The sequence below is a fragment of the Struthio camelus genome, chromosome 9, assembly GCF_040807025.1.
Source record: "Struthio camelus isolate bStrCam1 chromosome 9, bStrCam1.hap1, whole genome shotgun sequence".
In the NCBI taxonomy this organism is placed as follows: Eukaryota; Metazoa; Chordata; class Aves; order Struthioniformes; family Struthionidae; genus Struthio; species Struthio camelus.
In genome coordinates, this window is record NC_090950.1 from 22,114,293 (window position 1) to 22,139,825 (window position 25,533).

General features: G+C 50.2%; 1 protein-coding gene across 5 annotated transcripts in view; it reads left to right on the forward strand.

Moving 5' to 3' along the window:
• Nucleotides 1-25,533, forward strand: part of DIS3L2 (DIS3 like 3'-5' exoribonuclease 2) — a 200,361-nt gene that overhangs the window by 167,488 nt on the left and 7,340 nt on the right. For all 5 annotated transcript variants that reach the window (XM_068953694.1, XM_068953695.1, XM_068953696.1 and 2 more), the window contains 2 exons: nt 20,734-20,917; nt 22,638-22,724. In XM_068953694.1, coding sequence (XP_068809795.1) covers nt 20,734-20,917; nt 22,638-22,724 — 271 coding nt within the window. The remainder of the gene's footprint in view (nt 1-20,733; nt 20,918-22,637; nt 22,725-25,533) is intronic.

Consider the following 25,533-nt stretch of genomic DNA (forward strand, 5'->3'; position numbering starts at 1 on the left):
ACCACACTGTTCAGGGCAGGAGGTCCAGGGTCTCCCCCCAGCCTAGCGACTCTCTCTTGCATGATCTTGGATAAGTCACACAGTCTGTCTCTGCTCCACCTCTGTAAAGCAGAAACAAGCCCAAGAGTCTTGTGAGACTTCTCTTATGAGCATTTATAAAGCACTTTGTGATTGTCAAGCTGGAGGAAATAAAAGAAAGTGAACTTTTATCATTGCTACTCAAGTCTCGGTTACTACAAAGAGAGGGTGTTCAGCTCTGCTGCCTCGACACGATAACCTGCCGCACTTTGTCTGTCTGGTACAGGCAGTCCTGTCTGCCAGCATGTGGTGCAGAGCGCAGCCTGGGTGTTGTGCAGCTTTGCTGCTGCTATGGGGCCGTGGAACTCTTGGCACTGTTGTGGCGAGCAGCTCGCTCTCTCCTGCTTCTTCTCCCTCTCTGCTTGCTCTCTGCCCTCCTGCTTCTCTTGTCTTTTTGGACCTTTGAAGACAGCAATTATTAATTTTGTTATGCGGCATCTCTAGCTGATCAGATCACTGCTTGTTTGTGCCTTGTTCAGCAGAGCTCTTACCTCATTCTGGGCTGCAGGTAGATGTTTTGTTCTGCCTCTGAGCTGAGCAGAGACCTATGTCCCTAGCTGCTTATCACATCCCTCATTCCTCTGGTTGGAAGCCAACCTTGACATATCTGTTATACGTGTTGGAGCTCTGGCATAACCTGGTTTTGCTCAGACAATCTAGGTTAAACAGCTTGATTTTAAAAGAGTTGATGCAGACCCCACTCATCTCAATGCAATCAGGTTAGGGAACAGCTGCACATGCAGTTGTCCTGGCAGGTGAGAAAGGCCACGTTGGCTTGTCCCAAACGTCTATGTAGTGCAGTATCCTCCTCCTAACAGCAGGCAGGAATGGATGATTGGGAAAGTGTGTAAGAACAGGGGAAGGTCCAGGTCAGACCCTTCCAGTTTCTGAAGACTGTGACCTGGGGGCGCCCAGTGGTATTTTGTACTGAAGGGCAGATCTGAAGGGGCTGAGAGCTGTCAGCTTTCAGAAGGACACAGTTGGGGCACATAGCAGTCCCCAGAGCAGCAGGTGGTGAGCTGCGTTGGGCATTTGCACTGACAGAGCATTTGAAGGGCTGCTGTCCTCAGGGCATGTGCCTGTGACATGCGTCAGCATGCTGGTATCTAGAGCATGGAAGTACACCTGGGAAAGACTTGGTGGTCAGATGAGACCTAGAGAGGTGGTGAAGCAGCTCTGATGCAGTGAAACAGGGCAACTGTTGGAGAAGTCACCGTATGAGTTCTTCGTGCTTTGCTTATGCTCGGTGCTCACTTGCAGTCTCGCTGCCAGAGAAGCACTGGTGGGGTGACGCTTGCCTGGCAACGTGTGGCACAAGTGTCCAGTTTTCAGGGGAGCAGACAAAGTCCACAACACTTGGAAGAGATGTGGAGCGGTGTGAATTGTTTGCAGCGTAAAGCCTGGAGAGGCTGTGCAGCAGGCTGTCCCTGCCCACTCGCTCCAAGCTGGGCCGCCGTGAGGTCAGTTCCAGCCCCCAGCAATTAGTGAGACAGATCGAATCTAGATTGATCTGTCTAGTTGTGCAGAGCGAGGCTGATTCCAGCAAGAAATTCTCTCTCTTTGTCTCCACGTTAAAAGGAAGGACACCTTGTCAGATCTACTGGACTAATGGGAAGTACAGGGCAAGATAGAAATAAATGTTGTGCTAATGCGCAGGAAGAATCATTAGGGCAGAAAGACATCATTGATACAGCCAAACGGCATCTGATCTGCATCGCTGTGATGAAACTGTGCCCTATAGTATTCGTACTGCAAAAGGCAGAATTCAGCAAGGTCTCTGCTATTTGTTGCGCACTCGCAGCAAATTGCAGGGGAGTGCAGAGAAGAAGAATCTGATTCAGAGTAAGAGCTTTCAGGAGATAGCAAGCTGGACCGGTGCAGTGATGTGTGCAGCCAGGGAGCTTGCAGGAATTACCTCCTGGTGCAGTTGTTTGATAGAAGTAATTGGGTTGCTCACGTCTTCCCAGTCCCTATCCCAATCAAGAGAAAACAGAGGTCACAGGAAGGTAGAGAAGGGGGTATGTTGCTTCAGTGAACGCACAAGAGCAGGAGCATGGTGCTGAGCTAAGGTGGTGTTGATAGTCTCTCTGAGGATGAGTTTTTGGAAGAGTGAATAGGACAGTGAGGAGCAGGGGGTCAGTCCCTAGTGAAAGCAAGCAGAGGAAGATCAAACATCCACTGTTGTGCCATGTGTCACACCAGCCATTCCCAGGCTGTGCAACTGAATTACGACAACACCAGCCATGACGTGCGGCAGAAGGAGTGCTGGCTTGTCCCTTCTCACAGCCACGTCTTCCTGCTCTACTGTTGTCAACTGAGACAGCAAAGAGACTCAGTTGGAAAACGAAAACGGGGCAGCATATTTTCAAGGAGGGCTGTTAATCCCAGAGAGTTTGGCGACCTGATTCACAGCCCAGCTCCACAAGCAGTTCTGCCCAGGCAGCCAAGGGGAAGACCTTTGCGATGCAGGGATGTATGTCTCTGTTGCACCTGGAGTGCTCAGTTTTTCAAGGGCACTGTAAAAAGCAGCCTGAGGAGTAAGACAGAGCACAAGGGCCAAACCAGCAGCTTTTCACTGCTGCAGAGAGCAACACGCAGGCCTGGAGAAAACAACCTGCAAGCTGCCGGGCAGCTCCATAAAGCAGACAGAGACAAAGGAGGGCTGTCCCAAGATCCGCAGTGGGTACAGCCATCCCCGAGCTCCCGAAAGTGTGCGCAGATGCCCTCGGAGCTGGCAGAGCAGCGTGGCTTTGTGCATGTTTATCTGTGGCTTTCGTCTGCACGGTGCCAGTGCAAAAGCCGCTGTTTATTCTTGACAGCTCAGCTATTGTTGCAAAGTATGATTTAATAGCAAGACTTGATTACAACATGCAAATGTAGCTGCTGGGGGACTATCTCAGAGGTTTGTGAAGATTAGCTGTTAAATTGGCCAGTGCAAAAACATTATTAAGCAGAGAAGATAATTATTCATCTCGTGCTTCTGTAGTGTATAGACGAGACAGAGTTGTTTAAAAGCCAGCAAGTCCAATACAGAGAAAAGACTTGTGTAAATGCCACATCATGTACTACTGTATGTTGCAGCATATTTTATTAGAGAAGCAATATTTAATAACAACATTTGGGAACTTGTGGAAGGAATCCATTATATTACTCTGCATCATAAAAGCAAACCTAATGCCTAGTCTGTGTGAAGGCTGTGCAGCTATTGAAACATCTCCTTTTGGTGGTGGCTGATTGCTTTTATGGAGATTGTATCATATGGATATAAACAAACCAGGCACTTGATGTGAAATCTGGGAACAGGGCTTTAGACTCACGCATCTATCTTTATCTGCGCACGTTACCTCTGAAATGCATCAAGGTTCCCATTAACACCTTAAACATGGAAAGTAGGATTAAAGAGAGACTGTCAGCACATACAAAATCAAAATCTAGGTATGCGCCGCTGTTGTTTTTTACCTTTTAGTCTTAGAGCAGTGCATAGGGCTCCTAGAATAAAAAGCTCATGTGGGGAGGTAGGGAGGAGGATTGAAGTGTGGGCAGTTTGTTAGTGCTGCAGGCTTGGTTTCCGGAGCAGTTTGTGGTGTAGGGAATTCCTCCTGCCCCCGTGGCCCTAAGCAGCAAAGACCAGACTTGTAGGGAGCAGTGCGGTGGCCATGCTGTGTCCCTGGTGGCCGAGTGACGCTTTGTACCGCTCTGTCTCGCTGCCTCTGCCATACAGGCCATGAGAGTCTTCCAGCAGCAGATACTGGCTTAAACCCTTTGAAACAGGACAAAACAAAAATTAGCAGATGGAACTTGGGCCAAGACTGGGAATAATTATAGGAAATGCATTTCATTTAAAAAAAAAAAAGGGGGGGGGAGTGTCAGCGTGAATGAATGGATGTGTCTTGCTGTGAAGTGAACGCAGTCAATGCTCAACCAAAAATGATGTCGGCCGTCCCCAAGGCTGGGGAGTGAGAGCGAGCAATGAAGTGACTTTGGCGTCTGCAGATAACCCAGGGTCCAGGGAAGTGCCACTGTGATGAGGGGACTAACTAGAAGAGCTTGCTGGTCACCAGGTTGCATTGTTTGATCTTGCTGTATGTGGTGGTGTCCTCCTTGGAGATTTGGCTGCCAGTGGGGGCGAGGGTTGTTCTTGTCTAGCAGGCAGCTGACAGCAGATCCTGAGCTTCCACTCAAGCAAGCGGTCGTAGGCGTAGGAAGCCTGTGAGTGGCTGGCATAAGGCTGAAGTCAACTTTAAAAATATATTTGGCTAGTCAAAGCCCCGGACAATTTCAAGAAAATCTTTAACAGAGGAATCTGAAGGGCTGAATTTGAGAAAAAAACCCGTTCACAGTGGAGCATAGGCAGTTGCAAGTGCCGGCACAGGGAGCTTGGTGACGCTGGCAGGGTGAATCTGCCATACTGCCGTGACTGCTGCTCCCCGTTAATTAATGTCGCCGGGTGTTTCCTCGGCAGTGTCTCCAGCTGCGCAAGATGCTTTGCTGTGGCTTCACTTATCTAAGCAGGAGGAAGTACCCTCCCAAGCCTACATAAGAGAGATAAAGACTTCAAGGATTTTCGATGGGAAACTCCTCTCTGTCCCCTTTGTTGCAGCTCAAAAGCGTTTGTACAATAGTGATTGCTCTCCAGGCTAGTTCCTGTGTAACTCAGAGCTGAATGCGAAGCTGCTGACAGCTGCCGGTGTGTGAATCTCAGCGTCTCTGGATAATCTGTCCAAATCACTATAAATTTGGATCTGCAGCCAGTTCTGCTTCCTCCTTTATAACGTGTCTGTACACACACAGCCACACTGCCTTTTTCCTTACTGGCTGATAAATTTGTCATGGTTGGAGCCATCAGCCAAGGCGGTGAAATGGTGGTGACAGAAGCCTTGCTTTAGTTGGGCTCCTCAGCCTGTAGCACAAAGTGCCTGCACTGTGCCACGGCTGCTCACCTGCACCTCCTCTTGTGACTGCAGGGCAGCCAGGAAGAGCTCTTTTTGCAGCATCGCCTCCCTAGCCTTATTATTCACTGGCAAAGGGTGATCCTAAAAATACCTGTGAACAGCTGCAAGGCAGGAGTGTCAGAGGAGACAGCTCTGCACAGGTCTTGTGTCACCAGGGAAAGGAGAATGACGCACATTGTCATCGCTAAGCACGAAGGGATGGTTTCTGCAGCCAGGCACTAGGAATATGCCACGTGGGTGGGAGTTGGGGCCAGGTCTCTGCAGGGAGGGTCAGGTGAGGATGGGTCAGCCCCTTTGGGACTGGAGCAGGAACGCAATCAGTAGGTGTCAGGTCCAGGAACACAGGGCGGCAGGGTGCAGGCTGCAATGCTGAGCTAGAGGATACAGAGCCCCCGCCCAGGCACATCTCAGTTAAAACTGATTTTTAGCATGAACCGTGGTTGTTCTAAGGAAGTAGAACAGTATATGGCTATGTGAGAAACCATTTCATGAGGACTGTGTGTTTTGAAGCTGTTCTTGCCTCTTAAGAACACATTCACACTCTCAAACTGCATATTCAACGATCAGTACCGATAAATGCAGTACATTTCATCATGGACAGTGGCAGTGGTGTTGCAGAAGGAATCTCTGATAGCCAGAGAGAGAAAGCAGAAGTGATGTATTCATCTGTTAAGCTCTCCTTTTTGTGTGCATATGGCCTGGATGTACAACAGATGTATCTGTTAAATGGTCTTAACCTGTTCTCAGAGTCTGGCATACAAGAAGTCGTTTGTGTAATCCCTTTCTCTGGCAGTATTGATACTGCCGATGGGAGATGACCCTTAACTGCAAACTGAGCTACTGTAGTAAGAGTTGCGCTAGCTCTTGGTTTTGTGGATGGCAGGGTTTTACTGCACTGAGCTGAACAGCACAATTTGAGACGGAACCTGCTCGTAGCTGGTCCTAAGAGTTTGCCACTGCTGCTCTGAAACCCTGGGCTGGAATAAGGCTGTGGTAATTAATGGAGGTTGAAGTACTCCTTCTTTCTGTGAGTTGGTTGGAAATGGAAAAGAAGAACCTGTCACAATTGTGACTGGCTCTAAACTGCTGTCAGGCTCTCCTCCTTCCCTTCCCCTGCCCCAAGTGGAAAATTGTATTGGAAAGCAGCAGTTAAAGCACTTAAATCTTTCCACAGTTCATTTCAAGCTCCCTTTCTTCTTCCCAGCCACACTCAGGCCAGTTCAGGGCGCGGATGGAAGGGAGACTGTGTCTCTGGCTGAAACTTGCAGGATGTTAAATAACAATGGGAGAGTGGCTTTCAAAGAGGATGTAATGTGCTTGGGTTGCACGTACCATAAGCTATATTCCCCATTCCTTAACATTCAGGCCAACCGTGCTTTGCTCCTGAACTGCTTCCCTGCAGTATGGGATCTCTCTCAGTATGCTGAAGTGCAAGGTCAGGCAGAAATGGGCTTGGTACCATTCCTGCTGCGGAGGGACCTGCTCCCACAAGCACTTGCAGAGGCTGCTGATGTGTATCTGGACAGCAGTAAGTGAGCACGTGAAATGCGGGCAAGAACAGAAGCTGCTGTACCTCCTGCTGTGTGTTACCACGTTCACATATCCCTGCCCCTTCTGGGGTGCTGGGTTTGTGTTTTTTAGCTGATGTATGTGTCTTCCCTTTCTCTTTGCACCTTTTGGCATAGCTGTGTTGCTGCTGCAGGCAGTGGTTCTTCATGGCTTTGTTCCCTGCTGGAATCAGTCGGTGAAGGGCATCTGATGGAAGCTCAGCTTCATTGGCCTCCTCTGCAGCTGTCTGGACTTAACAAGTTAATCAGTTGGAGAAAGCTCCCAAACCTTTTACTCTGACCCTATTGAATAACTCATGGTACAGGGCTGGGCAGTCCCATTCCAGCTATCTTGGTGTCAGACTCCAAGAGAGACAAGACACTGCATTTCCATTCTGAGTGACCTCTCTGTGTTCCCATTTGTGCGACCAGAGCTTCAGAGATTTGCTAGGAGTTAGCAGTCATCATGGCCCCTTGCTCTTCTCCCATCCCACAGTGTTTTCGGGGTTCGGGGAGGAGAAGGGATCTGTCAGCTCTGTCTGAGCTCTGAGGTTGCAGTGAACTAGTCACATGAGCTCTTTCAGGCTGGCACTCTCATATTTGGAAAGGGTTAGCCCAGCATGTAGATCTGACAGCCAGAGATCTAGGACCTGAGTCGTTCGGACTTGACTGCTGAGTATGAAGGCACGACAGGCCAGGTTGCCAGGAAGGAATATGGCTGGTTGGGATCCAACCACCATGACAGTCTGAGTCACTCACCTAGTGGTTTGTAGCATTGAGGTCCTGCTGTGCCAGGGCTGGAGCCACCATTGCAATTTCAACACCAGGGTCTTTGCAGATGACTTTCCCTGATGATTCCCATCATAGGCTGACAGACACAGGCACTAGGCAAGGAGAGGGCACTGCAGTCCGATCCAGGATGATGACTTTGAAATCAAAGATTTAGTGTTGTGCTTCCTACTTTTAAATATACAGAGGTGCCCTGTTCAGTCAAGGGTTAAACTGTCTGGGAGATGCAGCACCCAGCAGCCAGGTGTCTGTCAGGCCTGGTCTGGAGGCTCACCAGGATATATGATTTCATTTCAGTTTTGTCGTGTAGAGATTACTGCTCAATGTCTGTAGGACAAGAAAGCTCCAGGGCATCTTAGGATATGCCCCGCGCCCCAAAAGAGGTTGTTGTTTTGGCTTTGCAGCACTCAAATGCAAAGACAAGACTCAGTGCCTGAAATGCTCCTTTTCCAAGGATTAAAAGGCACAAAGCTCTGCCAAGATGACAGTGTTGCAGATCTTACTGGGATCCAGCGTTGAGATCTGCTGATTTCCGCAACACAAATATATTGACATATCTGCGTGTCTATTTTTTTTTGGTGATGGTAGATATTTTCAGAAGATGTTGCTGTGCTGCTGATCTCCAGTTGCAACTCCCAGTTCAAAGGCTGGACGGTAGCATTGCAAAGTCTCTCCTTCATCAAACTTGTGTCTTTCACTTTAATCAAGCATGTCTTGATTCAGTAAAACCCTATCCCAGAATGTCATAGTGAATTTAGCTTTGATTTCCCTGCTCTTAGATGCAGGTGAGGGACCTATAAAAGTCAGTGGAGGAGCTAGCAGAAGTAACCAGGTTAGACCTCGTGTTCTGATAGCCAGGGGTTGAGTCATTTACTACCTTCACCCAGCAGCATGTGAGGTTTTGTAGACCTCAATGTGAACAGAGCTTGTTCTTTCTTTTCTACAATCTTGGCAACGTGATGAGAAGCAAAGCCCTCTCTTGCTAAGCCAGCTCTGGAGAGTCATCGTATCCATCTCTGGGCTTTAGGGGCAATTCTTCCTCTTACAGCTAGGCCACCCATCCTTACCTGTTATGGTCTCATTGAAACTAGCTTATCTATCCCATTTAGCCATCTATCTGTGTATAGCTTCAGTTGGAGGTGAATAAACCTCTGTCACTACAAATGTGCACCCTCCTTTTGCGCTTCTCTGACAGCAAGCGTGCTGTTAAATGCCTCCTCTCGTACTGTTTAGCTTTCTCTGTTGTGTGCTGAACTTGGTACAATCTTTAGCTGATTCTTCTCAATCCCACTGCATAAACGAGGCTAATTTCAGCCTGCCATGATGTGTGGGCTTACTGGAACGTGACTGTAAATCCAGGCCTGAACATTTTCTTGTAATGGACAGGGTGGTGAAACGGCATTGCTGCCTTTAACCTCAGGCTGTCCTTAGACTAAGCCAGACTCTTCACAACCTGATGCCAGTAAATCAAATAGCTTTTGAATCAATACACATAAAAGTCGAGAGAGAGAGAGAGAGAGAGAGAGAGAGAGAGAGAGAAGTTACAGATGGAAAAGACCTATTGTACTTTGAGTCTGTCCTGCTGCAAAGGGAACAAGGCAGTGTCAGGAATTTATGGCATAACTCCAGCAGTAGTCCCAGCCTGCCCGCTGAGGCCGTGCAGGGTGATCATCATGCTTGGGGGAAACTCGAGGGGGGGTGGCAGATTTCCTAGATTTCCTACAGCTTTTCCACTCTGCTCATCTCTTTGCATTTCATTGCCTTGGCTTTCTTTTTAAGAGGGAGCTAAAAGCCTGTTGTTGATTGCACATTCAACAAATTTGATATGTTAGTTCTCCTGCTCATTGTTTTTCACTCGGGACTATGCCTGACTCTCTTCTTTAGAAGCATGTTTTTCCTCACCTAATATTTAGTTTTAAGATTGTAGGAGCTGAATATAAAATCTTCTGGGACATTTTAATTTGCCAAGAGGCTGCCTGAAAACAGAAACTATCCAGATTATTTCAGTAGTCCTTATTTAGAGAAGAACACCCCCAAATCCTGAGTTGCCCATTTCCCTTTCATCTCCTTGCCAACTTTTATTGGTGGTTTTAACCTTGATCTACTGTTTGTGTCCCTGGTACCTCCCCCTAGGGTTTCCATGTCTTTGAAAGTCTTGGTAACCAGAACTTTCACGTATTGTGCTTTACAATAATTTCAGACCAAGAATAATACAGCTGGAGCCAGCTGGATCCCTCACTCCATATTGATACAACTATTCCCCTTAACCTGCCCATACTTGGTGCTACAACTGCAGATCTGAGGTTGAAGTGGTGCAGTGATGGACAGCACCACGGGCCTTGCTCCACGGCCACAGCCCCACCTGGTAAGCACCCCCAGCAGAGTGTCCCATGGCCAGGGACCAGTTGAATTTGTGTGTCCACTAGGAACCTTGCTAAATTGAAATGTATTTGCCCGACATAGATCTTCTCAGAAACAGTGGTCCTGGTGGTGGCTCCAATTCCCTTGATCTGCAGCCACTCTTTCCAGAGCAATGCTTCTCCAGCAAGGCCCTTCCTAAAGGCTGGCCAGTCTGGGTGAGCACTCCTGCCTGAGCGTTCTTCCTAAGAGCACACACATCACTCCAGGTACCACTGCTTTCCCCTATGAGAGTGGTTAAGAACTAGAACAGAGACTGAGAGGGGCTGTGGATGTTTATCCGTGATGATTTCCAGAGCTCAGCTGCAGAAGGCCAACCTGGTCTAACTTTTAGGTTATCCTGCTTGAACCAGAGACCACCAGAGGAAGAAGATATTACATAGCAAATCACTGCCTGGCTTTCATTTTGTGGACGTCATGGAGTAGGCATTAGGTTGTCCTGCTACTGCTGCCTTTGGTTGCTGGATTATTTAGATTACTCTCCACGCAGTGCTTTACTTTTTTGGCTGGCTTTTGTTGCTCATCTCCCTGTGAGCTTCTGCAGACCCCTGTTTATTTGTCCCAGGGTCACGTGTGGGTTGGTACATGGATGCTCTCCCCGGTCATTGGCCATCTCCTGCTCCCAATCTGGGAAGTTCATCCCTTCTTTTTTATTTCCCCTTTGTCCATCAGCTTGTCTCCCACATTAAGGTAATCAACTCTCTAAAGCCAGGTCAGCTGGAGCTAGCAAAGGCAAAGACTTAAGGGAGAAATGCATGCAGGATGTGAAAGTCTCCTTAGCTGCAACAGCTGGGACAGGTTTAGCTAGCTGATAGAGGGACATGGCACATGAAAGTTCTGGCAGTTCTCTGGGTCCCTATGGCACTATCAGAGCTCTGGGCTATTAACTGTTTATTTCTGCCATATAGAAAGCTTGTCTCAGATTAATCTTAACCAAAAGCTCAGCTTCTGAAGCAATCCCAAGTGCAGGTTAATATCTACAAGCTATCAGCTTTGATTTTTATCTCCATCCCTCACTAGCGCAGAATGAAATCCTTTTAAAAATCCTTTCTGATCTTTCTGGTTCACGACATGGCTTTAGAAAGATGCTTTCCATATGAAACTGGCAAATGCTTTAATGAAAATGTAAGTTTTTCTCATCCTTTCAGGGACTAGTAACAAATGAGGAGCCCCTGCTTACAAGGGCCATGGCATTATAATGGAGCGGAAGTGATGGACAGTATCTCCGCAGGATACTCCTGCTAGGAAATGTCAGAATGTTATTTCTGCCTTGATGGCTTAAGATCATCTGTTTACCTAATGGACTTGCATTTGCATTTTGCAGGTGTCGTGTTAATATTAATGTGTTGTCTGAATTGTTAATATCCCTTCACTTGAATGTTACATTAACGAAGGCTGCAAGGGATGGAAAAGAGGCCTAACTAATTAATTAAATGGGCAAAAAGCATCTTTAACTTTCCAGCGTGCTGCCCTTTGCTTCCACCTAATGGGTCTTGGCATTTGTGGTCAGCAGCCATGTAACACATGCCGCTGTACGGAGCACTCAGCCACGGACTTGCTAATTTTTCTGACCTATAAATCACTTGCATAAACTTTAACTGCAAGGAAAAGTGCCTTTCGTTCCTGTTTCCTCATTTTAGTAGGAAGCGCAGTCTGATAAGAGGCAGTGCTGTCCTGATGTGTGGGACTGGAGACTTTCACGTCAGGAGAGAGGCTGTCTGCATTTCTTCAGGAATTCTTTCCATTCCCCTCTTAGCCAGGCTCTGGATGACACTAATAGCATGTGTCTAGGAGACTGTTCTTGTCATAAGCTCTACTTTCGGAGCCAGTCGCCTATCAAGCTGTAAATCCCAGGAACATGGAATGCCAAATCTCTGCTTTGGGAGCTGTGTTTGCAGGGTATTTCCCCCATCCTACGTGCTCTCTTGGACCTGGCTTGGCTCTAGGCTCTCTTGCCCACCAGCATTCTCATGGGCCAGAGAAGACTGTTTTGGGTAGCTGATCTGGCCCAGGCTGCTAGAGAGCACCCTCGCTCAGGAGCCTCCTAATGCGGTCCCCAAAGTGGTACTTTGCAGCCCAGGCAGTGATCCCCTGCTGAAACCTGTTAGTTGAACACACCGTTTTGGTCTGTGCGCTGGTGGTTGCTGCTTATCCCTCCCCTGCAGCTCTGCAGAGAGCAAGCAGGGCCTTGACCTTCCTCTTGTAGCTCCCTTGGAGTGGCTCTCTGGAGTGACAAAATGGATCTAATAGGGATCTGCAGGAGCAGGGCTGTGACTGCAAGCTGAGCAGCTCCTGGAGCTGTCTGCAGGGATCTCAAACCCTTTATAAAGCTACATCATCTTAGCCATAGAGAACTGCTCACGCAGGGTGAGGAAGTTGTGTTTCAAAGGAGGACTACTAAAAAGCGCTGTTGCTTCTGTGCTGACATCCAGCACGACCGGGGAGGCTGGCACAGCCCTGGCTGCTGGAGGCATTTCTAGGTTGTTGTGTAAATGTGGGGCTCTGTGCCCACGCTGAGCAAACGGCACTCTGAGGGCTGCTTTGGGACCCCTGGGAGAAGCAAGGAAAGAGATTTTCTGGCTCAGCAAGCCCATTCATGGAGGGAGAGGTGCCAGTATCTGTTGTGCTGGGGTGATGTCCTCTGCCTTGGGCTCAAAAATTTCACAGTCCCAAGAAAATTTTGGACGATGCTGCAGCTGGGACCAAGGGAGTCCCGCTGAAGTTGTGCCTCTGTGTCGTGTGTGGCTGAGTGCATGGGTGCCTGTCTAAGCTTTCATCCCTGGCCCACGGCAGCTGAAGATGCCATCTTGGCACAGAGGGACACTTTAGCATTGTGCCAGGAGTCTGAAGGTTGCTGCCGATTTGCATGAAAAGGAGCAGAGTGCAGTTACATTAACGTTTAATGAGAAGTCGCAGCCCGTGCGGGCTGCGTCCTCTGCAACAGTCTGTCTTTTCACTTAGATGACATTTCCTTTGTGGCTTGGATCAAGACAGGACATGGGTTGGTGAGACGGGCAGGTTTTGCCTTTATCTCTTTAATACAAGCCACAGATGAGGTTGAAGAGCTCCCAGGCCGGGAGGGGAACATTTGCCATCCATGCAGCCAAGCAGCTGAGGGCCCCAGCACTGCTTGTGCTGTCTTCAACGCTCCGACGTCTGACCTAACGTTGTTCTGCCAGACTGTCAGCTCTGTTACGTAACAGCACTGTAAAGTGGTGTCAATAATTTCAAAGGAACTTAGGCAGATGGTTGAGGTTTTTCTAGGGGTGTAAATCCCCGTGTGCAAATCAAGTATATCAGGCTTTAAGCAGTTAATTCCTAATCATGCCGAATGCCTTCAGTAGCCCAGCTTTAGTGTTGAGAACTTAAACAGTTTTCCACTGCACCGCACTTAATTTGGATAAAGTGAAGAAAGTGGTATCATGGCATTTCCAGCCTCAAGGTGCAGGAGTGGCCAGGAAGTGGCATTTGTATTCAGAAAAATCTCCCATGCGTGTGTGTTCTAGGCATCTATTACTGGGAAGGCACCATAGCTAATAAAAAGGGCATGCATTATACCCCAGAAAGGGAGTTCATCAGAGAGAAAAGCCATTCTAGCTTAGTAAGAAATGAATCTGAAAGTGCCTCAGAGCTGCTGTTCTCATCCAAGTGTCAGTGTTAACAGTTTTAACCAAGAGCTAATTGAGCAATCTCAGAAAGTGGAGTAATTCCATTATTCATCTCGGGTTTGTAAGGCTACCGCTAGCTGCAAAAGGAGCACAAATGACTTTCATCAAGCCAGGAACCACCAGCGTTCTTGCCTTTTACTACTTTTTCTTTCAAAAAAAGTAGGGCTTTTGGGCTTTTGGCAACTGTCTTTGGCAAAGGGAGCTCCACACCAACATTGCAAAGCTCATATGTAACTGTGCCATCCAGTTTTTGGATAACTGGGGGTTTAGTTTTCATAACGCTTCAAGCAGCAGTCCTATTCTGGAGGGCATGGCTGAAGGTGCTTGTGTCCATTGGACTGGCATAGTGACCCCAGGAAGACAGTACATCTTTATTGCAGAATTTTGCATGGAAAAGGGCCATCACAAGCTCTGTTCCAGCTACTAGCCAAAGAGCATGATTCTGTCGTTGGCTGCACTCTCAAGAGACGTGGGGTTAGCTAATGTTGCTTTTAGAAGAGCTTTTATAGAAACCTCCCGAGTTCCTTTGCTTCATGGAAGAGCTGTGATCAAAAATAAACATACTTGATTTAAAGAAAAGAAGAAAAAGTCGCACCGTATCCAGGGCGCTAGACTAAGTCTGTGAACTTAACTCTTTGGAGAGAGTATATTGGTTGAACTGTGATGCTGTTTTCCTTACTGTTTTCCTTCAACTGGTACTACTGCTGCTGTTGGGCCTGCCACCATGCACGGTAGCGTTTGCGTCCTTTTGTGGAAGGTGACTTTTTCTTGGTGAGTGCAGCAGAATTTAGTCTGTTCTAGGAGGTGGCTGTAGGTCCCTTTTTGTTATGAGATTGCTCTGCAGCGATAATCCCTTTCAAGCCAGCAGAGAGCTAGCTCTGCTACGTACTGCCCTTAGCAAGGGGATACATATCCATCAGTGTCTTTACAGCCTTCTCAGGCATGTACAAAAGCACCAGTTGCCCTGCAGAGCTTCCAAAGTCTGACTGTGCCCATCGCTCAGATCATGAGGAAGGAGATACTCTAACACCAGAAAGTGCAGTTGAGTTTAGTGGCCAAACTCTGTGTGGGGCTGTCTGCAGAGAAAGGCAGTGCTGTTCTTCAGGCCAGGACTTCCTTTTCTCAGTGCTAGCTTTCCATAGTGCCACTTCAAACTTGGCCTGTGGTCAAATGATACCTTCAAAGCTCTTTTGCCCTGTCCCTATTTGGATCCAGCACAGAGCTGGGCACCTGAGACAGACACGTAGCTATGAGTTGAGAAACCAGAGCGGGCCCTGCCTGCTAGACAAAGCACAGACCTGTGGTGAGCAGGGAGAGTAAACTCGTCTGCACAGTGAGCCGGAGCTTGGGAAGGAGTTTGAACAGCAAACGGTTGGGTTTTTGTGCAGCAGGGAGCTTAAGTGCTGTGGGGGGGAGGCAGGATGGATATGAGTGAATAGCAGTCTGTAAAGGGATAGGGGAAGGAAATTCGGTAGCTTTTGCAGAAATGATGCAGTCATACCTGGCTTAAGTCTGAGATACTGGAGAGATGCTGGGAAGCTTTAAGTTGTGCCAGCTCACCCAACTAGATGGACAGCCCATTGGAAGGAAAGCTCTGACTCCAGCTCAGGGTGGTTCAGCTCTGTCCCGTTGTGAGCAGATTGCTGCAATGAACAACAGGCAAAGAGGGGACTGACTTCCCCAGCATGTCAAAAGCATGGAAAATCCAGCCATGGGAGAGCTACATGGTGTTTGGGACTTGATCTCTGGGTCTGTGCCTCAGCTATGAAAACACTTCAATGCTGGGAAACACCCAGCAGTTGCATCTTCCAGGAGACAATAGAGGTGAATAAGAAGGCATGGGGAAAGAGCTGTGCTCCTCTATTTGGCGGTACCTCACTGTCATTTGCTCTGAAGCTTATGCGTCTGTTATGTTGGTGGAATGTTTTAATGTGTCTCCTTTAACCAAGCTGCCTTCCTTGTTCCTGCACTTACTAGATTGCAAACAAAGTACTTCTTGTCTCTCCCTGCGCAGCAAACCTTGATTTGCTAATGTCATTTGTCAAGTTAATCAGGAGGAGTGGGCACTTAGATGGCTATTGTATAGCCTGGCTGCATTGCTATGGGAACACAGCAGCCAAACTGATATTTTACTTGCCTGCTTTGCTCTGCTGAGATTTGGCATGAAAACCTAGTATTTTATTTGCCCTCAACAAAACAACTTGCTGGGGATGTGAATAGTTCTTCAAGGTTGCTGTCAAGACTTCAGGAAGGGTTTTTACTAACCTTTTACGGAGCAAATAGTATCACTGTTACTAAAGCAGTTCCAGAGTCTGAGCGTACAGCTCCCCTTCCCGTGTCCCACGGACGTTTGGCTCTGGGTAGGAGCTGCGTGAGAAGAGTTACAGCCCAGCAATTTGCATTTGGGGCAGCCGTGAGGGCATTATCAGTCCCTCTCAGCTGGACGGTCTCTGAGGTGGTTGTTCTTTGCCTGCAGGAGCAAAGACCATCTTTTAAGGTACTTTGAAAAGCACCAAGTCTCAGAGCATCTCAGGAGCCTGAAATCTCCCAAGCAGTCAGTGGGATTTAGAAGCTGACATGCCACAATCACCTTTGAAACCAGGAGGCGAGCACTTTTGAAAACCTTACCCTCCAGCTGACCTCTTGCATAAGGCAGGCTATAGAATTTCACCCACTAACTTCTGCACCAAGCCCATAACTCATAAGCAAAATCTGGGTATTGAAAGAGACGGCAGAAGATGCTTGCGCGTGTTACAGCCTTCTCAAGCCATCCTGACTCTCTCTCTCCTCCCTCTCGCATGTGCACGTGCTAAATGATGCATTGAACAGATTTGGAAACGCTCCCTCGTGCAGTCCCAGCGAGCAGGACAGCTGGTATCTGTGAGCACCTACGGGAGGCAGAGCCACCTGCTAGCCCCCAGCTCTCCGCAGGACAGCGGAGGAAACCTTGCATGAGCGCTGAAAGGGCAAAAGTTCAGATCATATTGTTTATGGGATTTTATGTAGCCGGGAGCCAAGGATAGCTCAGCTAATCCAGAGGAAACTGTAGCGATGGCGTTAGAATGCATTTCACATGGGATTCATTCAGTGCGCGTTCAGATGGACTAGCCTTTCTGTCTCCATTTTTTTAGCCATGAAATATTTTTCTTTGTGCTCCTCTCTGCCAGCCACACTGAGCCAAACTCCAAGCTAGGCTGTTTTAAGAAAAAAGAAAAAAAAAAAAAAACTCTTGTCGTTTGACAGGCCGACAAGTTAGCAGGGTTTCAGCGCTGCTCCCAGTAACGATAGCGCCAGGCGTTCATCTGGCCCCCAGCCGCTGCCAGCCAGGCTTCAGCTCCAGGCTGCCTGATGATGCATTTCTTTTTTCCGAGCCGCAGAGTAGCGCTTGCCAAGTTGAAGCCCTAGCAAGGACGCTAGCTCAAAGTGCAGCGTGTGGCAGCTGTCTTTTAAAACAGGCTAGTGAAAGCATGAGAGTACCCTGAGTTCAAGAGCTCAGTGGGGTTTCTGGCAACATGTCCGGGCTTTGGACAGCAGCAGGGAAGGCTACCTGGGCAGGGCGAGAAGGCAGTGGCTCTGCCACTCTCTGCTACTCTTGAGCAGCCAAAGCTGTGCTGGCTTCACCTGCTGCCTGAGCCTCGGGCTCATCCTCCTGGGTCTGTAATGTCCTGTGCAAAGTCTCAGTGTGAGCCCCCTACGAGAACATGGTTTTCTTTTTAGATGCAATTAGACCTCCACGTTAAGCTGTTCTTTGCAGATCTCGGCCTCCTTCCTCGTGTCCTGAGGGAGCTAAACCACAGACCCTGTTTCTCTGCTGAAATAGGTGACCTGGCTTAACTCAGGGTGCAGGTGCTAGCTGGTTTGCTGTCCCAGCCCGTTCCCTCAGACCCTATGAGACTCGCACATGCTCTGGATTAGCCTAGCTGTGACCATTCCCTTTCGAAAGCTGCCACGCAGGTGGGGTTTTTCCTCTCCCTAGGGGCTAAATCTTGGGGAATGACATTTAAAACAAACCTACCTAGGAGTTAGCACAGAACAACCCCATCTTGTTCTTCCCTTTTGCACCTGCAGTGCAGCGATGACTGTCTGGGCTGCTCAAATAGGGTGCGTTTGGGGAGTAGCTCTGTCACTCCCATGGGATCAGGAGCTGGGAAGGACCCACCGTGTCTACAGGGTGCTGCAGTCTTCCTGTGTCATTGTTGTTCATTAACCTGAGCTGATATGAACCAACCCCGTCAGGGTCCTGGCACTTCTCTTCCCTCCTGGATATATATATAGCGTGGTGTCTGACCTCGTCTGTGTTACTCGCTCCTTGGAAGCACAAAACAAAGCTGCGTTCCCCCAAAGCTGTGTGCTACAGAGCTGCTGGGGACGACGACGGTCTCTTTTGCCCTAGCAGTTCCCTCTGGAAGCCAATTGGAAAAGGGGAACAACTGCTGGATCCATCAGCTTTTGGAGGGTTTCTCCACGGCAGGGCAATGCACTCAAACCATTTCTTTTCTGCAACATTTCTAGCTTGGCTTTGGGTGCAGTGAGTGATAAGAGTAGGAGCGCTGAGTATCTAGGGTCACATCCTGCACCCTGTCATGGTGCAAAGCTCCTCATAAGATTTTCCTGTCCATGTTGCCAGTCCATCTGTGTGCCAGATACCTCTCCTTGAGGTGAGGTGTCTGCAACGGTGTCTGGGGGCTGGTGCTCCAGATGTGGACCTGTGGAAGGGAAAAAGGATGTGATTTTGCAGAGAGCATGGGAAATGTTCACAGCTTTTTTCAGGTGTAAAAACACCCCTGGCAGGACTGCTCTCAGGTATGAGCTTCAATTCAGTGTTACCTGCGATAGTAGAACAAGAATACCCCCAGGAGAAGTCAAAGGCCCAAACCCCCCAAATGGCAAAGCAAAATGCAGAATTTAATGATCTGGTGGAAATTGCATCTAGCCCAAAGATACAAGCTGGAGATACAAGCTAAGGGCCTCACGCTCTTGTGAGCAGCAGGAACTAGATGAATCACAGGGGCTGCCTGAACGCTTAGGTACAGTGAGGACATGAGATAAACACGTTCGCCTCAGACAGAGAGAAGTTATTGTTTGTGGGTGTGCTTATTGCTTTATCTTTAAAAAGGTTTTACAACTCACTCCGAAGGTCCTGACCCCTGCCATGGTTCGAGGGAGGCAGAGGGACTCTGTGGCTGGCCTTTGCCCGCCTGTGCGTCTACGTAGCCAGGGCTAGCGCTGCAAACGTCCCCTTTTCCTTTGCACCCAAACCCAAAGAAAGGAGAGGCGCTGCCTTTGGTAGCCTGCCTGTTGCCACAAGCCGGGTCGGGGTGGAAAGGCCTGCCCCGCCACCGGCTGCCCCGCGCTGTGCGAGCGCGGGCCGCCGCAGCCTTGCCCGCGCCCTGGGTGCTGCAACCCCGCTGCTATTGCCACGCGCTGCCTGCGAGTGCAGCGGCTGGGCGAGAGCTGGGGCTTTCCCCCTGCCCGCAGCAGGCGGGGATTGTCGCGCTGCATCCTGCCGGGCGCCGTTTGGTGCCCTGCCTCTCCGAGCCTGGGTGTCCCTTGGCAGAGCCAGCCTGGGTGCCCAGCACCCTTGGGCCATGCTGTCCTGCAGCCCCTGGTGCCGTGGGGGGGGGGGGGGCATAGAGGGACCGATGTTGCCATCTGCTGGCTTAGTTGCACAGGAGCAGCAAGTTCTGCGCTCAGCCTTTGGGAAGTCGTTCGTCACGAGCGTGTCCGGACCCTGCCGTGTTACCTGCAGCCCTTGTCGCTCCCACGCTGGGCTGCAGGCGGACATCACACCCTGCTGACTGATCTGTTGGTCTTCTAGCAGCATCTGCTGTTCAGCGGGTGTTTTAGGGGGCAGGATCGGTGGCCGGTTTCCAGCCCCTCTTAGGCTGCCCTCGCACTGCCTCCGCAACAGCGTCCGTCCTGCCTTCCCCGCAGGGTTTGAAGTGTTGGCCGCTTTGGGGCGATGCGCTCCCTGCCCTGGGAGCCACCACAAAGCTCTTCTTGACAGCACTCCCTTCTTGTAAAGATGAACGTTTCTACCGCTGCTTACAACTGTCAAGTGCTTATTCCTCCTCTGGGCTTGTCTTTAATTATTTCCTTTCTCTTTTGAATTCTTGGCAAGTACTCCGCGACCGGGAACGCGTCACTGCCGTAGCAAGTACCCTAGGAACGCAGCGCCCTCTCATCTCACCTGGCCAACCCATCCGGCGACGGCCATGGCGAGAGCTGCGGGTTCCCAGTCTCCAATGCAGGTCCCCCAGCCAGCCCCCAAAATTGCCGCCCTGCGTGCAGGAGCAGTGGGACTGTGGCAGCATAATAGGTGGCAGCTCCCTCGGGCAATGCTTGGAGCATGGGGTTATCTTTTTTGGTAATTAGCTCTAGTTAGGAGCCGTGGGGAATACGTGCAGCAAATAGTGGGAAGCCCAGTTAAGCACATCTCGCGGCTTATCTAAGTCCAGTTAAATAGGTCTCCTGTGACACAACCCTGCAGTTGGTAGCATAACTCATAATGCACTAAAGATGATCTCTAGCGCGGGGATTGCTTTTCTTTGTGACGTATAACCCTGGAGCTTTCTGCTCAACGGCTGTATATTCAGAGGAAGAAGAGGGGTGCTCACCCCAGCCTAGTTACCCCCAGAAATCTCTGCAATGGAGCAGACTGCAGGGGTGAGGAGCCATGGAGAGTCCTGGAGCACCTCGATCCCGGAGGGAGCCCCACGGCGAGCCGAGCAGGTTGCTTGCCTTGTTGAGGGCCGCTCTGCGTTTTGCTCTCAGAGAGAGCCGGCGCGAAGGCAGGGCTGTGCGGCTAGGCCTGACCACACATGTCGATCTCAGGATGGGGGAGCAAGTGAGACGCTGTTTGCTCTGGCCCGGGAAGACAGCGATATGTGTTTGTTTTCCATGCTATCTCTTGCATAGCGTTTGTTTTGCCTGTCGAGCATTTCAGGAGATAAAATGACCTAAAAGGAGATTATTTTATCCTAAATTAAGCTGTCAGTTTATCCTTGACTTCTGCCTATCTGCACCAGTAGGATGGCCTTCTCCGAATCCATGGGGATACTTCAGCTAGAAAATGAGAATTTGGGGTGGGGGGGGGGTTGCTGCAGTCTCAGGTCTAATCTTCTTTTATAACAGCAACTTCAAGCTGCTCTCCCTCCTCTGTAATGCTAGTTTCCATCACTACGTACTGGCAGGACCGGCCAGCAGCGGAAGTATCGCTTCACTTCCCAGGGCATACCCTGCACTGACTCGGGGGGCCGGGGTTGTTTTTCTCTGCTGCAGGCTGGTGGAAGAGTTCATGCTGCTCGCGAACATGGCCGTGGCCCATCAGATCTACCGCTCCTTCCCCGAGCAGGCCCTGCTGCGCCGCCACCCGCCGCCCCAGAGCAAGCTGCTCAACGACCTCATGGAGTTCTGCGACCAAGTCGGCCTCGACATCGACTTCAGCAGTGCGGGGGCCCTGCACGTGAGCGCGCCGGCGCGGCAGGGCCACGGGGGCGAGGGCGGGTGGTGGCGTGACTGCGTTGTGTTTGCAGCGGCATGAGCTGCCCCGTGTCCCCTGCTCTTTCTGGGGTGAGGTCTGGGGGCAGCCACACACGTCGGGAACGTGCTGGGTTCCCCAGCACTGCTGGCAGCGAAGGAGCAGTCCCTCTCTCTTTAACCTTTTATACTGACGTGGGTCACAGACTGGATGTGGTCCCTGAGTCAGCGCGGAGGCTTTCGGGACGCAGAAGAGTGTAACTCTTCACTCCCTTCTTAGCCCGTTGGGCAGAAAGTGCAGGATGTCTTGCGAGGCCCACAGAGCCCCTCTGGCTAGGCTGCTCTGTCCTCCGGCCCCTGTGTCAGCTGCGCAGAGGCTGAGATGCTCTTGAGGGCTTAGAAAACTATTGGAGCTTCAAGGCACACGTGAGGGGTGGTGGAGAGGCTGCCGCGTCTCCAACCCTTGCAGCACAGGTGGGAGAAAGCTGCTGCTTTGGAAAGGGAAGGGAGGAGAGAGTCCAAAAGCCAGCCAGGCCTTTGCAGCTTCTGGGACAAACAGCAGCAGTGCAATTGCCCCAGCCTTCGCCAGGCTCTGCTGGACAGGCCCAGGCAGAGCCAACAGCTAGTCCATACTGAAATGAAACGCCAGCCTCAGCAACGCTTGACTCCACCAGCACTGGGCAAGGGTAACCCAGCCTGTCCTGGTCGGCTGTGTTGTGTACAAACCTTAGAGCGGGGTCTGGAAGACCTTGCATGTCACCCAAGTTACTGCTCTCCCTGCAAAGCAGGGCAATAGGAAGCACATCTCAGTGCATGGCACTGCCTGGACACCCAGATTTCCTTTCTCTACCTTTCCAGGAGGTCCTGGACCGGTCACTTGCTCTGTACCACAGAAAAAGTAGCCCTAAAGGGGGATGTTTCTTTCTGGGCTGCTGAAGGTTTCAGGGAGGAAGGATGGGGAATGGGGACTGGGAAGGACTGGAGAGCAGTGCTGGGAAAGGTCAGACACAGGCAGTGTGGGAGGTGTCAGACCAATCTTCTGCTGAGCGTGTCCTGAGACTGAACTCAAACTGAACAGCACAGCACAGGTTCCAGGATTTTCTTTCCTCGTTGCCACTGGACTGTGGATAATCCTCTGTTAATCCCATCCCCCTGGCCTCCCTCACACCACTCCATCAGCTGGGACTGCTTTCCCCGCTTGCTGGCTGTGCAAGTCAGCAGATGCAGGACTGTGCACTCAGCTTCTCTGCTGCACTTTGAACTCTCTTCTCTCTTCCTTGCTGCTAGCCCCAGGCAACGACCTCTTATATATGCATCTCCCCAGAGTCCCGTGAGTCCATGCACTGAAGCTCTCGTTATCTGGACAGGAGCCAGGCACAGGTCAGGGAGGGGGCTTAGGGGTGCCCTGCACGCTGCACATCTGGGGATGGAGCCAGCAGTCTCTGTGCCGTTGTGCGCTCGCTGCCTTTGTCCCTGGGAGGTGGGTCAGCACTTGGCAGTGGTGTGTTCGCAGTCTTGCCAGGGTGAGCTGACTACTGCAGCCAGAACCCAGCTCCGCACGCACTTCCTGCACTTTTCAAGGGGATTTGCAGGGAAAAGAGACATTTGTTCTGACAAGCTGCCTATTTGTCCCAGAAAGGTCTGTCTGGGTCCCCCAGCCACCACTGCTTGCCAGCATTGAAATCTCACTGTCTTTTCTCTTCCAGAAAAGCTTAAATGAAACATTTGGTGCTGACAGATACTCCGAAGCCAGGAAAGAAGTGCTGACCAACATGTTCTCCAGGCCCATGCAGGTAAGGATGGCACCGTGCTGTCAGATGCATCTGGTTGTAGCTACCTGCTGTGACTCCATCTTCACCCATGGGCTCCCTCTGCATTACTGTAGCTGGTTTTTATGTAAAGGAAGGGTGAATGGACACTGAACATGGTGCTGTGGGGCTCCCAGCAGCTCCCAGCCAGTGTTTCAGCCCCACGCTGAATTCCCTGGGCAGCAGAGCTTTGCTGGATGAGCCTTCCCACCCCACCCCTACAATTACCAATTAGAGTGTTTCACACTTGAAGTTGAATAGAGGGTATGCTGACAGACTTGCAGGGACCCAGCCTGCTCCACAAGTAGCTGGTGACAGGCTCCTCAAGTCCATGCCAGCTCCTCAAGTCATGGTGTCCAAACTGGCGTCTTATACAAAGAAGGCATAAGGAATCAGGACGATGCAGGGTTGTGCAACGACTGGTCATAAAACACAGCCTGGCCCTCAGGCTCCTGCTCTTATAAGCAGGGATGCTCTGGAAACCCTTGGTTTCCCTCCAGGCCAAGAGACCCTCTGTGAAGGTCTCTGTGAAGGAGTGGTGTTGTGCTGTTCACGCTGATTGCTGTGTTTGGTGTGTCTGCAGCTCAGGACACTTATTTGGGAGCTTATCAATGTTAAAAAAAGTTTTTATGAAACATCTATGTTTCTGCGTTTGCATTGGGGCACAGCACAGCCTTTTCTGAAGGAAGTCCTGCCCCACAAGGAGGAGCACGTTCCTGAAAGGGTCTCTCTGCTGTGGTCAGCTTATCGCTGCAGGAATGAATTATCTTCCTAACATCGCTCATTTGACTGTCACTCTTCTAATTAGCTCATTTGCTCCATTTACTCATTAGCAGTTGACTGAAGTCCTGCTGTACTTTTGTGGCTTAATGCTTTCTTGCAAGTGGATTTGGGGACTGAAGCCATGTGGTAAAATGCATTCAGCTCAGTAGCGCTGCTTTCCGTAGAGCAGGCAGCATTCTGCGGAATGGACTGTGTTGCCCCACATAACGATGCTGTGTTCTGCTCTGGCTTGTCCTGGTCCCTTCTGTCTCGTCTTCCTTTTCTGAAGGAGGGTGCTGACAGGTGAATGCAGTGGCAACATACTATCATCAGGAGATCAAGATGCTCTTGTGTTCAGGTGTGCTGTGCTAAAGCAGGCCATTCCTGCCTGGTAAACCTGCCGTCTGTGCACGCTCCACATTGTGACCTGCAGATGTGATGAGCCCAGTTTACCACCGAGCCCTTGTTGGCCCTGCAGGCCAGCCTGTCTCTGGGTGGTGAGTGGCATTCTCTTTAGCGTTTCCTGGCAGGACGGTGCTGATATGGGTGATGGGATACTCTCATTGTTGAGTGGTGCGTGAGCCAGAAGAAGTCAAAATCCATCTTGATCCTAAGATGAGCTTATGCAATTGGCCCTTAGCTGAATTACTACTTAGCTTATAAATGAAATTTCAGGCTTGCCCAAAGCAACCAGCCAGGTGAATGCACACACCCTCCCACCTTTAGGGTCATTTTCCAATGTGTTCCAGCACACACATGCAGCAGTGTGTCCATATGACTTACAGCTTATCTGGAAGGATCACAGAGCTGCTGGGATGAGAGACATCAGTGTTGTTCTCCACACTCTCCGTTTGTCCCCTGATCACACTCGCTGCATGCTGGGCCAGCAGGCGACTGGCCACAGCTCGCCAAAACCCTGAGCAGTTCAGATTTCCACCATTGTTTCTACTGCTAAATGCAGAGGATGGGTAGTGTAAACCCCTGTCAGTGCCCCTAGGGAAGGACGGAGAGCTACCAAGTGGAAAGAGCTTTCCCTGGGAGGATGACTTTTTGCTGTCTGCCCCTGGTCCCAGTACAGACAGAGCAGATGGAAGAATCACCCCCATCCTGCCCATCTGCCTGGGCGTTGCGGTCTCCGATGGGGCAGAGCACAGATCTGAGCACTGGCAGCTGCAAAACAGGGCCACACACCAGACAAGGGCACTGTGCCGGTGCCGAGGGTTGGGCTATCGCTCCGACAGATGGTGTTGAGAGACTGTCTGGGCCCAGGGCGCTGAGGAATGACCCATATCCCTGTACACATTTCAGGTCCCAGTGATAAAGCTCGTGTTTCAGGAACAAGGGTGCAGGCAAAATTCAGCCAAAACAAGCTGCCCCCAGCCTTGCTCACCTCAAGTGACCACCTTCCATCTTTGCTGCACGTTGGTGGTCAAGACATCAACCTCTTGGAGAATGAGGGAGCTGGGGAGCAACTGGTAACGTGTATCTGCAGGAGCACCTGGATTGCCGTGCCAGGAGTTTTTTAACAGATGAAGGAGCAGTGACATATCATTTTTCAGAGGCTCAGTCACTCGGGGATTCAATCTGTCTGTAAGAGCAAAATTGCCCCTGGTTGGCTAGGGCTAATTTATTTCCAGGCTCCTTGCAGTTCTCCTGTGAACTGCTGCAATCAGACCCTGAGGATTTGAGACCACTTGTCAGTTGAAGCTATTAATGAGAAAACATCTGCTTTACATCAGGCTGGTGTCACTGGGTAGTGCTATCATGGTGGCAAGGACAGGTATCAGACAGGTGTCAGACTGGACTCCTTGCATTATGTAACCTTGCCACAGCTGAAAGAAGTATTTTTGCAAGGATAAATAAGCTATTTCTAACCTCTGTGAGGGTCACGAGCTGCTGACAGCGCAGCAAAAAGGGTCCTGGACCGAAAACCTGGACAGCTAGGTTTGGCCAACACATCCATCTAGAAGAGGTTGCTCAACAGGAAGCAGCATGGGACCTTTGACATCTTGGTAATTTGAAAGATAAGGTG